The sequence below is a fragment of the Canis lupus genome, chromosome X, assembly GCF_003254725.2.
Source record: "Canis lupus dingo isolate Sandy chromosome X, ASM325472v2, whole genome shotgun sequence".
NCBI lineage: Eukaryota > Metazoa > Chordata > Mammalia > Carnivora > Canidae > Canis > Canis lupus.
The window spans coordinates 121421863-121434431 of NC_064281.1; the positions used below are offsets into that span (position 1 = coordinate 121421863).

The 12569-nt window shown below is 45.9% G+C and overlaps 1 protein-coding gene across 17 annotated transcripts in view; it reads left to right on the forward strand.

Moving 5' to 3' along the window:
* Window positions 1–12569, forward strand: part of ZNF185 (zinc finger protein 185 with LIM domain) — a 64142-nt gene that overhangs the window by 30859 nt on the left and 20714 nt on the right. For 11 of the 17 annotated variants that reach the window (XR_007409307.1, XM_025460669.3, XM_025460663.3 and 8 more), the window contains 3 exons: window positions 455–553; window positions 3407–3496; window positions 8636–8833. Coding sequence is in view for 16 of the 17 variants with exons in the window: in XM_025460669.3 (XP_025316454.3) it covers window positions 455–553; window positions 3407–3496; window positions 8636–8833 (387 nt within the window). In the remaining variant the exon portion in view is untranslated. The remainder of the gene's footprint in view (window positions 1–454; window positions 554–3406; window positions 3497–8635; window positions 8834–12569) is intronic. The other 6 variants (XM_025460667.3, XM_025460674.3, XM_025460673.3 and 3 more) reach the window with 2 other exon arrangements.

Here is a 12569-nt window from a genome sequence, read left to right on the forward strand (position 1 = left end):
TGTCTTAAATGGGATGCTAGTAGCCAGTAATGGGTAAGAGCCCACAACCTTGCCTGCCTGCCACCATTTTCTCAGTGTGGAGTTCTGGACCTTCAGTGGGGACTCAGCCATGGAAATGAGAGAAGGCAACCCAGGATGTCTGGGCTCTGTGGTTTATTAATAGCCCCCAATGCCTTGCCCCTTGTTCTGTCAGCCATTGATCCCTCCACTGTGCCAGCCTCCTCTTGAGTTGTCACTTTGCTCTATTTTTTTGGTTCCACTCTTGCTCCCAGTCCATCAAGTTTGGAAGAAGAGCAGAAATACTTGCTGATGTCAGGTTGGCTTTAGTTGGAACAGCACAGGGTGGCAGCTGAGAGCCTGGGCTTCTAGTCCTTGAGCCCTGTTCTCAGGACATCTTAGTTATATTAGATTAAAACCTAATCAGGGTCAGCAAATGCTTCTCTTCCCATAACAGGTCAAGTGCACAGTCAAGTGATGACAATGTGGGATCCAGAGCCATTGGCTTCCCATCTAAAGGCATAACTGGAACAGACATTGGCTCTGAGATAGGAGGGTAAGCTGCCTGGGGGAGGCAAGTGGTCCCAAGTTATTGATTCTCTCATGTCTCTGGTGACAGGCCAGGGTCAAGCTGCCAAAACTGATTGGGTTGCTGGGGACTGAGCACTGGTCATTTCCCATAGTTCTGTCTAGTTTGCTTCTCCAGTGGCTTCCACCACATCCTTTGTCCTTGGGCTTTCCAGTTATGGGAATTGCCTATGCTTGAATCTTGCTCCTTTTACCCTCTGCCACTGGCTCTCAAGATCCTCCAGAGCATGCACAATGGCCCACTTGCAGCTGGAAGTCCAGCCCCTGCCTGGGCAGGCACTTGGAGGTAGGATGAATGTGTGGGGAATGAGTGAAGGGACAAACTCACAAATGAATGACCAAACGACGGATGAATTTGTGCCTTCTTTCTTCTTTGTTGAGCTCTAAGGACAAATTGAAGGAGGTCCTTCGCCTCTGTTTTCTCCTTTCCCTTCCAGAAACCCCAAAGCTCCTTTTCCTGCCCCACCAGCCTTCCCTGGACAGTTCTCTGTGGTTCAGTGAGAGGAAAAGCAGTGGTCCCTCTGAGAAAAGAAGCACGTCTGATTGGGCTCTCAGTTTCTGGATCTGGGTGGAGTCAGGGACCACTTTCTCAGGTGATTCAGGGAGGGGCAAGGAAAGGCCACTGGGCTAGGACCTTGGCTCTTTGAGTTGCCACTAGTGGAGAGGACTGAGAGCCCAACCTGAAGCCTGCCTCACTGTGTGCCGGTCAGCACAGTTGTGCAGATTAACTGAATTTGCTGGAAGCTGTTGTAGACCTCTGCTTCATGTTTGAATATTGATCCAGATTATCCTTCTTGCTTACACATCTTCATAAATGAAGTCTTTGCTCTCTGCTTTCAGTTTCTTTAAAATGACATAAAATATCAAATAGTGCTGCAGAATAATCTGAAGAATAATCTAGATTTTTATGACTTTTATCCTATTCTTATTTTGACATTTATCTTTAAGAAACTGGCATTTATTATATTTCAAAAAAAATGTTGTCTCTTTTTTTAAGATCTTATTTTTTTTATTTTAAAATGATCTCTATACCCAATGTGGGGCTCAAACTTACAATCCTGAGATCAAGAGTCATGTGATCTACCAACTGAGCCATCCAGGTGCCCCAGAAAATGTTATTTCACTTGCAGAAAACAACCACTCCCTTTCCATTCACTTTTATAAGTTTAATAATTGAATTTAGTAGTAATGGTTGCAAGTACAACGGGGATAAACAGATTTGGGAACAAACATGAGGAGTTTTTAGTGAGTGTGCTACTCAAGTGCAGGCTTACACAGGCAATGAGGTGCTCTATGAACTGTGACTACTCAACATGCTGTGAGCATCAGTGTGTCTGATTTACAGAGAGATAAAGAATGCATCCTACTCCTGAGAAGACTGTGTAAGACAGCAGCTCAGTCGGTCAGTCTGTATCAAGTTGATGGATATAGATGGAATACAAAGGGATGCTGCTTCTATAAATGGCCACAGGCCCCAGTAATAATAACGAGAACAATTTAGCACGTGTTAGGGCTCAGGCATTATTCTAAGTACTTGGTGTCTACTAGCTCATTTACTCTTCTTGGAACACTTACAAGGCAGACACAATTATCATCCCAATTTCACTGATGACCAAATTGAGGCCCAGAGAAATCAGGTGATGTGTCCAAGGTCATACAGCTGGGAGGTAGAAAAGTGCTGATTTGAACCCAGGAAGTGTGCCTCCAGGGAGCCTACAGAGTGCCCCAGTCTCAGGCAGCTGTGGGATCTAAGTGAGTCTTGTGCCTTGAGCATTTTGTTTGAGCAGGCCTTCAGCTCTCATTATCTGTTGGGAGATGGAAGCCATCCTTTTGGGAGGGAATGGACATACAGACACAAAGTTCTGAACCCAGACCAGGCTTGGATCATTCTACAGACTGTTCAGCTACTTGTTTTTCCCCTTTCCTGCGTAATCAGGATGCACATGGTGCCAACTCTCAGCCTTGCAATCCCAGCACCTACTTACAAGGATCCAAGCTGAAGTGGCAGAGGGGACACCATTGGGAGGCAGAGCTTGGGAAGGGTTGCTCCTGTAGGGACTGCAGCCCAACCCACAAAGGAGGATTCAGGAGTAGGAATCCCAGGGACAGCCAACTGCACTATGAGGCAGCATGGGAGGTGGTTGAGAGGGGCACATGGCTCCAGAGGTGCTAAGGTGCAATGGGAAGGGGTTGTACAGTCCTATGCAGTAGGCTTCTGTCCTATTTCACCTACCAGTCCACCAGTAGGAGTGGCTAGTTTGCTCTGGGTGTGTGGAGCATTTAGTAAGGAACAATCTTCTTGTACTCCCACACAGCCCCAGGAGATGTAGGTCAGGCAAGGATACTAGGACCCAAGACCAAGATAAGACGTCCCCCAGGGACCTCCAAGCTGATCAGGGGCAGTGCTTGATCTATTTTATTTTATTTTATTTTATTTTATTTTATTTTATTTATTCATGAGAGACACAGAGAAAGAGGCAGAGACACAGGCAGAGGGAGAAGCAGGCTCCATGCAGAGAGCCTGATGTGGGACTTGATCCTGGGACTCCAGGATCATGCCCTAGGCCGAAGGCAGGCGCTAAACCACTGAACCACCCAGGAATCCCAAGTGCTTGATCTTGAACTCAGGTGCTAAGGCCACAGGTCACAAGATGTTATCATATACAGTGGCATCTATACCACACTAAGAGCACAACTGAGAGGCCATCCTTTACTGGCAGATGTAGGTTCCCCTTTCCTTTCCTGTGAGAAGGCAAGTGGGAAGGGCCCCCAGTATCCTTTGGTCTGAGGTCTTATTGGGCATGTGTGCTTCCTCCCTCAGCTCCAGTGTGACTTTGGCCTCTATTGGACCAGCTGATTGGAAGAGTGACAGTCCAGCAGACCTGGAGGATAGGGAGGCACACCTGAAAGGGTAAGGCATCAGGCAACAGTGCTGAGCAGCTCAGGTATGCATTAGCCTTTGGCTTGGAAGGTGAGGCCAGCAAGGCCTTTGAGCTGGCCAGAAGCATGTGGCAAGAGCTAGAGCCCCAGCTAGAATCTTCTGGCCTCTGCCTCTGGGGCCACAAAGCTTTCTACTATGCCTTGTTGCCACCATCCAAGAAGTCTTCCATAATCAGGAAGTCACTCATTCTTTCAGTCAACAATCACTCAAATGGCACGTGCCCTGTGCTGAAGGCACACAGATATGGCTGATAGGAAGCATAGCCTGGCCCAGACTGGAATAATACATTATGCAGGAGCAGGGAAATGGGAGACTCAGGACAGCTTTGTAGGGTAGGTGGCTTTTGAGCCAAATACTGAAATGTGAATAGAGGTCCTTTAAGCAAAAGGAACAGGATGTGCAAAGAACTCCAAACACCCTGCTATTTGCTGGGCACTGTATGTTGTCGAGGGTGGCTACTACTTTGGATCCTTGGGTAGTGGTAGAATAGAAGGCTTGTCAAGGTATGAAGGGGTTGATTGGCCTTTAATACCAGACTGGGTGATATGCTATATGTTGGCAAATTGAACTCCAATAAAAAAATAATTAAAAAATACCAGATACCGTTAAAGACAACAACCACTTAACTTTGGTTCATGTAATGTATGCAAATCTCTCTACTCACTGTGTCTTATACAGTGCTCCCCCACAATTCTGTGAGGTTCGCACCTAATTAGAATGATGAAGAAAAGTCTGGAACCTAGGTATCTGTACCTCCTGGGAAGAACAGTGCTCTGGAAGAAATAGGGTGCTGAGGTAGAGTGGTGGCAGTCAGGAGGCCTACTATTTATGTGTGGTAAATCAGGCAAGCTCTTGTAAAGAGGAGAAGGAATCAATTCGAGGATGAGCAAGGAGAGCAGATACAGAACTGCAGACAACCCTCAAAGTGGGAGCATGCTAGCATGTTCCAAAGCATAGAGTGGCTAGAGCCTAACCAGTGACAGGGACCATGAATGGATCAGGGCTTTTGTAAGCTATGAGGTATGAGGTCCTATTATGTGGCTTTTTGGGTTCAAATTGCATTGGCAGTTAACAGAGTGAAAATCATAATGGACACCTATAGTGTGCTTGGCTGGATGCTTTACAATCTTTCCAGCAACCCTATGAAATGAATAAGCTGGGGAAACTGAGAGGTTAAGTGACTTACCCAAGTGCTTACAAGTGGCAAAGCTGAGTTACAACGCAAGAGCCTCTTAAAAAAAATCTTAAGGAAAAACTTTTAAAAAACCGATTTTATGAAATTTGTTGTTTGAACCTTATTCTCAAGATCCAGAGCCAGTAACTCATAGCTAGTTAACGTGTAAAGCACCCTGTCTGCATGATGTCATCTAATATTCCCCGAACCTGGGGCAGGATCTGGCTTCTTCTTATGCAATATGACAATGGAGAAAACTCTGCCCTTGAGAATCACCAGGAAAGTGTTAAAAAAAAAAAAAAAGCGTCATGAGCCCCATGCAGAGGTTTACATTTAATTGTTGTGGGGTGGCTTACGCCATCAATGTCTTCTTAAAAGCTCTTAGTTTATTTTCACGTGCAGTCTAGGTTGAGACTCGTTGTTGGCTTCGCGCATGCGCTTCTGATTGGCACACTCAGAGGCGCGCGCCTAGTGGAGCGCGATACCGCCTTCTGCGCGCCTGCGCAGCGGGAGCTCGCTCGCTGAAGCTTGTGTTGCGCCTGCGCCTACCGCCATTTCCTGTACCGCGGAGCTCAGATCGCAGTGCCTATCGGGAAATGCGACCTTCCTCAAGCGAAATGGCCGCCCGGGACTAGAACAGCCTCGGTGTAGCTTCTCCTGCTGCCGTGCTGGTTCTGGCCGCTAGATGGCGCGCGAGGATCATAAATGGGCCGGACCGTCTGCCTGGGGCTCTGGCTGCCCTGAACCCCGCTGGCCTGGTGAGCTGTGGTGGTGCCAGCGACCGTGGGGTTGCAGCAGGCCCCTCTCACCCTGTGTGGACCATCGCCGCAGTCCCGGCGGAGACGGGAGAGAGGGAGCGAGCTGAGTGCCCGCTAGCAGCCGAAAGGGGCTCCTCTTCGGCAGGGTGACCTGGACTTGGTAGTCTCTGGCCTCTGGCCATTGGCCACTGATCTCAGAGCTGCCCTGGGGCAGGGGCTGTGCACACCCGATGAGGGCAGCTGATCCTCCATCCATGAGGGATCGCCTGGCAGATCTGCCAGGGCAGGGCTCTGTGGCTCTGTAGAAAGATGGCTTAATTCCCAAGAGTTGGGTGATGAAGGGTGAGAGGGGTTGGCAAGGAGATCTGGTGAAGCAAACTGTCCAAAACTTGAGGAACTCTTCCCTATTCTAACTTGATCTTGCTTCATTACATGTGCACGAAGAGTCCTATGTGTGGTCATCAAGAACATGTATTCCTGTGTATTGGGCTCACATGGAAACTCACTTACTCACTATGTGGCCTTGGGTATCTTCTCATCTATTCTAACCAAATCCAGGCTCATTCTGCTTACTGCAAGATAAGCCACTATGTGGAGAGGCAAAATATTAGGGTCAGGAAAGTGACTTTATCAGGAAAGCCAGCAAACCAAGAATATGGTGGACTGTTATCCTAAGGAACTATCTTCCCTTGTAATGGAACTCAAGCTTCATTAAAAAAAATAAGCAAAATAAAGCTAGCTAAAAGGAGAACCAAGAGGAGATGGAGTTAAGCATGCACAGTTTTGAGTAAACAACGGTTCTCAATCTTAGCTGTAGGATGCCTATATGCAGGACTGAACAGAAGTTTCTAACCTATACGTCACAGTAGCAAGGAAAATAGAAGCAATATGGACTCACACATGGTAAGCTTCTTCCTGTTATGCTCTGTTGGAATTTTCTTACCTATAGAATAGTAGTAATAGTAGTTCCTACCACACAGGGTTGTTGTAAGGTTTAAGTGAGTTTCTTTGTGTAAAGCATGTAGGACATTTCCTGGCACAAAGTACTATGTCAAACTCTCCTTTTATTAAAAACAAAACAAAACAAAAACAAAAAACAAAAACAAAACAAAACAAAAAACTTCAAGCTAAATAAAGCAGCCCCAAAGGATTGTCTCCTACTAGAGCTATTCAAAAACACTGGAAAGCTGGCAGCTGTACCCCTTTACAGTTTTGTTGGCCTGATTTATTTTAATAAGACACAGAATAGTTCATCCCCTCCCCACCAGACTTTTGGTATTTTTGCATCTAAAGCATAGACTGTTTTCCTCTTTGTTATGTTGCATGTCTGGGCTTTCCACATTGATGTTCTTTATGCATGAGGAACAGATAAATTTTAAGCACGTATATTCGCTGTGGACAACCATTGTCAACCAGCAGAGGAGTCTTTTAGAGGTAGTGTAAGAATGGAAGAGGGTGTTATCTTCCATGTGTAGAGTGTGACTGTGTCCAGAATTGGCAGTAGCTGTATTAGGCTACTGAATCTTTGATCGAGGTACAGCCAGAAGTATTACTTTGTCTCTCTCTAAACACTTGACTTTCAGGCAATTCCTCAGGGGTATGGAAGGCCTCCTGGGTATTACATTGCTCAGTAAGATTCCTCTGACACTTTTACTAAGTTTTCCTTTTTATAGGTCACATGGATTATACCTTCTATAATAGGAATGACTTTGCTCTGAAGCCTAGGGAAAGGGAACCTTATTCATTCACTTGTCCCTGTGTTGCAACAGATGCCTAAATTACTCTTTGCAGAAAACCTTGACTTGATTCACAAATTGATGACAACCTCTGTTACCATAATTCTATAAGACAGGAGATTGGACAGGATTCTGGTTAAATCCATGGCAAAGCTAGTTCAGGGCTTACAGAGACAGGAAACAAGCTCTTTAGGCCTTCTAGATCTGTCTTTGGCTCAAACATGTATGTCACAGGTAGGGGTGAGGTGAGTGTGTCAGGATATCCTACAGGCTAAGGGACTAGCATTGTCTGAGCAGACCACTTTTGGTATCTGGCTGAGTTGCAGCAGACCATCATGGTAGAAGCATCACAAAGAGGCACAACACCCACTTGCCTGCAGATCTACCTGGGCATCTGGAAGTGGTAATAAGCTTATTATCCCTGCTGGGGCATTTAGGTTCATGTCACTTGAGGCTGAGGCTGAAGAATCACATTGCTTCCAGGGCATACTCCAAAAGCATGGCCACTGCTTCACTTGTTATTTCAGCTTGAAGGCAGAGAGCATACCTATTATGGGATTAACTTCTATGAATAGAGTCCCAGGGCTAGAGGTAACTGGTAGTGTTATCTTCTTGTCTCAGGGTAGCCCCACCAGCAATTGGAGGTATGCTGCTGATGTGGAGAGGGTTGAGTTCAGGTTGAGCCAGGATCAAGGTGATGGTGAACTAGATTTTTCTTCTGAGAGAGGGAGAGAGGCAGAGACACAGGCAGAGGGAGAAACAGGCTCCATGCAAGGAGCCCGATGTGGGAATTGATCCCAGGTCTTCAGGATTAAACCCTGAGCTGAAGGGAGGCACCAAACCACCGAGCCACCCAGGGATCCCCAGATTTTTATTTTCTAGAATGCTAGGCTCATGCTGTCAATAACCCGACTCAATGTCCTTGGCCTAGTGGGCATATAACATCCTTGAGGCCTCCCAGCAGCAGCGCCATCACACATAGAGGTCATGGAGAAGGCACCAGGAAAAAGAACAAGGCCCTTGGAGGCACCTCAGATGGGGATGGTGATGAGAACGCTGTGCAAGTGTAGGTGTGACATGAGGCCAGGGAGGAAGAAAGATCTCCCATAGAGCTTGACATGTAGGATAGCTGAGAAGCCACTTCTTCCTCACCAGATTCAGGGGATGGCAAGAGAATAAGAAGTTCAGGCTTTCTCTAGGATGAATTAGGACTGCTTTTGTCAGTGGAAGGGGAGCAGTAATGCTGAGATCCTTCCAAAGAAGAGAAAGTCTGGTTTCTGATGTGGGGGCTATTGATGTGGGGGCTATACTGGGCTCTTCTCTTCCTCATCCTCTGGAAGAGGAGCCCACGATGTCTACAGGAGGTGGCATCAGCTGGTGGTAGGTGAGGGGGGACTGATCTCAAAGCACTTGCTCCATAATTATACTTACTCTTCCTTAGCACCTTGGCTGGTTCTGAAGAGAAGAATGTGGCTGCCAAGGTGGCAGAGACCTGGGAGGAGAAGCCCACAGCCCTGAGAGGGGGCCAGAGAGACCCAGCTGCACTCTTCCAGCAGCCTGAAGCCCCCAGAACCCCAGAGCTGCAGAGCAGCCCCAGAAGACCTGAGCAGCTTGTGGAACTCGACAGCCAGGCCAGCAGGTAAGGTTAATGCTATTCTGGGCCCTTGCCTGCCTGAGCTGAAATTATGTCAGGGGCCATGACCCAGGTAGGACTCACTTTTGTTTTAAATGATTGATTGATTGATTGATTGATTGATTGATTTAAGAGAGTGTGGAGGAGAGGAAAGGGTAAGAATCACCAAGCAGACTCTCCACTGTGTGTGGAGCCCAATGTGGGGCTCAATCCCATGATCCAGAATGGGTGACAGGCACTGAGGGGGGCACTTGACGGGATGAGCACTGGGTGTTATTCTGTATGTTGGCAAATTGAACACCAATAAAAAATAAAATTATTATTAAAAAAAAGAAAAAAATCCCATGATCCATGAGATCGTGACCTGAGCTGAAACTAAGAGTTGGATGCTCAAATGACTGAGCCACACAGGTGCCCTGGGTGGGATCCAGTTTTACCCCATGATTATGCCAGTGCCTGGCACTCACACACCCAGATGCTTAAACTTCTGCCCCATGAGTAGAGTTAGGATGGTGATTCCTTGCATATGAAACAATGTTGAGGGGCTTCCTGTGGTGCAAATAGCTGGGATAGTGCCTATGATAGGAGCATATGTATGCACCCAGATATAAGAAACCTTGGCTAAATCCTGACATGTGGAGCAGGAAGAAGGTTTCCCAGGATGGGCATCCCAAGTAGGATGGGGGTTATTTGTGTGTATAAAATGGTCCTGTCAGAGATGGAGAGAGGAGAGAGAGAGAGAGAGACAGAGAGAGAGAGAGAGAGATTGGTCTTGTAACAGAAGAGGACCTGAAAAGGGATATTGAGAAGGAAAGTTTTGGACAAATGGAAGAACCTGAAAAAAGTCCCATCATGGAAACCAAGGCAGACTGAACTAACTTTCCAATATGCTATGGGCCCTTAAATAAGCCCACAAATTTGTTAAAATGGAGTTTATGGCTGCCTTAAGCACGAGGCAGGTCAGGGGAGCAGAAAGGTTACGGTTGACTTACAGCTGATTGAAGAAGTAGGCACTGAGGTGGTGCAGTTGGTGGAGGAGTACAACTGTTTCTGAAATGTTGGCCAGGAAGTGATGGAGATTGGGTGCGTGACCATATAAATCAGTTATAGGATAATGGGGATACATTTCTAAAGTGTATGCTTATGTGCCCAGGGAAGGAAATACACTCTGGGTAAAGAGAGTTTGATATTTGAAGAAAGAGTGAGCAAACCCAAAGGTGAAATGTCACTGAATTTATGGTGAGGGCTTAGGGTGGTATGTTCTAGAGCCTTGGGAAGGAAAGAGATGGCTCTATTTTAGAGACAGGAGGGAAGGATGAGTGCACATGTAGGTTGGAGGGCAGTGGAAGGCATATGCAGAGTAATGCGGGCTACTTGATTTTTCTGTAAGTTAATGAGCCACACAATCTGTAATTAAACCAAAGTTTACTGAATGACTAGTAGATCATGTACTAAGTACTAGGGATACTGACAAATAAGATTTGGTCCTTGACCTCAAGGAGGTATGGGTAAAGTATAATAGCAGCAGAGTAGGACTATGTGACTTGGTTGGCTTCACTGAATCACAGAAGGCTTTGCAGAGGTGACAACTTGATGTTCCTCTTGAAGAACTTTGCGAGAAGGTGAAGGGGAGGGGCCCAGGAATAATGGGAATTTCCTGTACTAAAGGATAGATGGCAGTGTTGCCTGCTTGAGAAGCACCCTGTGGTTTGATATGGCTGTAGTTTATGGTGAGAAGGCAGTGGAAGAGTTGATGTTGGGCAGAGGGTGTACAGGCAATAGTTAAGCTAGCAGGCCTGGGGCTGTTCTCTTTAGAAAGGGCTGCTTGCAATATGTGCCTCTGGGAACTTGCAAAGATAAACAGTTCTCTACACTGATATGAACCTTTCCCTAAATGATAAGAGATAAGGTAAGAGTACAAACAGTAAAAAAAAAAAAAAGTGCAAACAGTGTACTTTATGCTGAATCTCTGCTTGCCTCCTGGGAGTTGGGAATTTTGGTACATGCCAGGCAGAAGGTGCCCATGTGACCAGTCTCCACGAATAATCCTGAGCTGTGAATGAAAGCACTGCCTTTTCCTTTCACTGATTTTGCTTGGCATCCTTTTATGGTCATAAAATCTTAGCCTTGAAGATGACTATATGTTGAGTCTTGGGAGTACTCCTAGTGAATCACTGACCCTGGGGGTGATCTTAGGGACACCAACACACCATATCAGTCTAATAAAGGACAAAAGGCACATGATCACAGATGGGCAGAGTCAGATCTTTATGCCTTAATAAGGACTTGGACTTTGTGCAGAGAACAAGAAGTCAGGAAAGTTTTTTTTAAAAAATCGTTGTAAAATTCACAGAACATAAATATTAGCATCTTAACCATTTAGAAGTGTCCAGTTCAGTGGCATTAAGTACATTCATGTTGTATGATCAATCTCTATAACGCTTCCTGTCTTGCAAAATTGAAACTCTATCCCCATGAAGTAACTCCCCACCCCCTTCTCCCCACCCCCTGACGTCCACCATTCTATTTCCTGTCTCTATGAATTTTGACTACTCTAGGTTCCTCATAGAAGTGAAATCATGCAGTATTTATCCTTTTGTAACTAACATCTTTCATTTGTCATAATGTCTTCAAGGTTCATCCATGTTGTAGCATATGCCAATATGTCTTTCCTTTTTAAGGTTGATTAGTATTGCATATTGTAGACACATTGCATTTTGTTCATCCATTCATTTGCCAATAGATACTTGGGCTACATCCACCTTTTGGTAATTGTGAATAATACTGCAATAAACATGAGTGTACAAATATCTCTTTGAGATCTTGCTTTCAGTCCTTTTGGGTATACATCCAGAAGTGGAACTGCTGGATCATAGAGTAATTGTTATGTTTAAATTTTTTGAGGAACCGCCTTACTGTTTTCCACAGTGGCTATTTTCTACCATTTTACATTCTTATATACAGAGCCAGAAAAGTTTTAAGCAGAGGAGTGATATGGTCAGAGTGGTGCTTTAGAGTGAAAGTGGGAAGAGTGGAGGCAAGGAAGAGAGCTACAAAGTGGTTCCAGCCCACCAAATAAGAGATGAAGGGGCCCCAACTCAGTTACTAGCTATAGATATGGAGACAGAAGTATGAAATAAGTATAATGGACTCAGAATTGGGCAACTGATAAGACTTGAGGGAGCAGTGAGAGAAAGGAAAGTGTTAGGTAAGAAAGCCATATTTGTGGTTCATGGGCCAAGGTGCAGTGTGTGACCCCTTCTGGCCCAGGTGGGCAGGTTATTTCCAAGATACCACTTTACTGCCTGGAGCCAACAGAGCAAATGCCCAGTATGTGGAGATACCAAGCCAGGGCAGCACACTCAAACAAATTGTCAGACAAGGGCACCTGAGGCAAGGCTCTGGCTTGCAGATGAAAGTTCTGCCTAGGCCAGCCTGGACAAGTTGCCCTGGCAACACTGTTTTATTTCCAAGATGTGCAGCAACACCCTGCAAGTGACCTTCCTTTCTTCCTCCTAGTAGTCCAAATCCTGGAGTGTGCTGGGTAAAACTATAGACAGTCTTCTTTCTAGAACTGGCTGGCTTTTTTATTTCCAGTCTTCAAGTATGACCACTTATGGCATCTCAGTAGATTAGGCTCATCAGGAAGAGTGCCATTTGGAGTCTGTGGGCCAAGAGATTAAGGAGCACTACTGCTAACAGTCCAAAGTAGCAAACAGTCCCTCAGCCCCAGTCTCGGCAT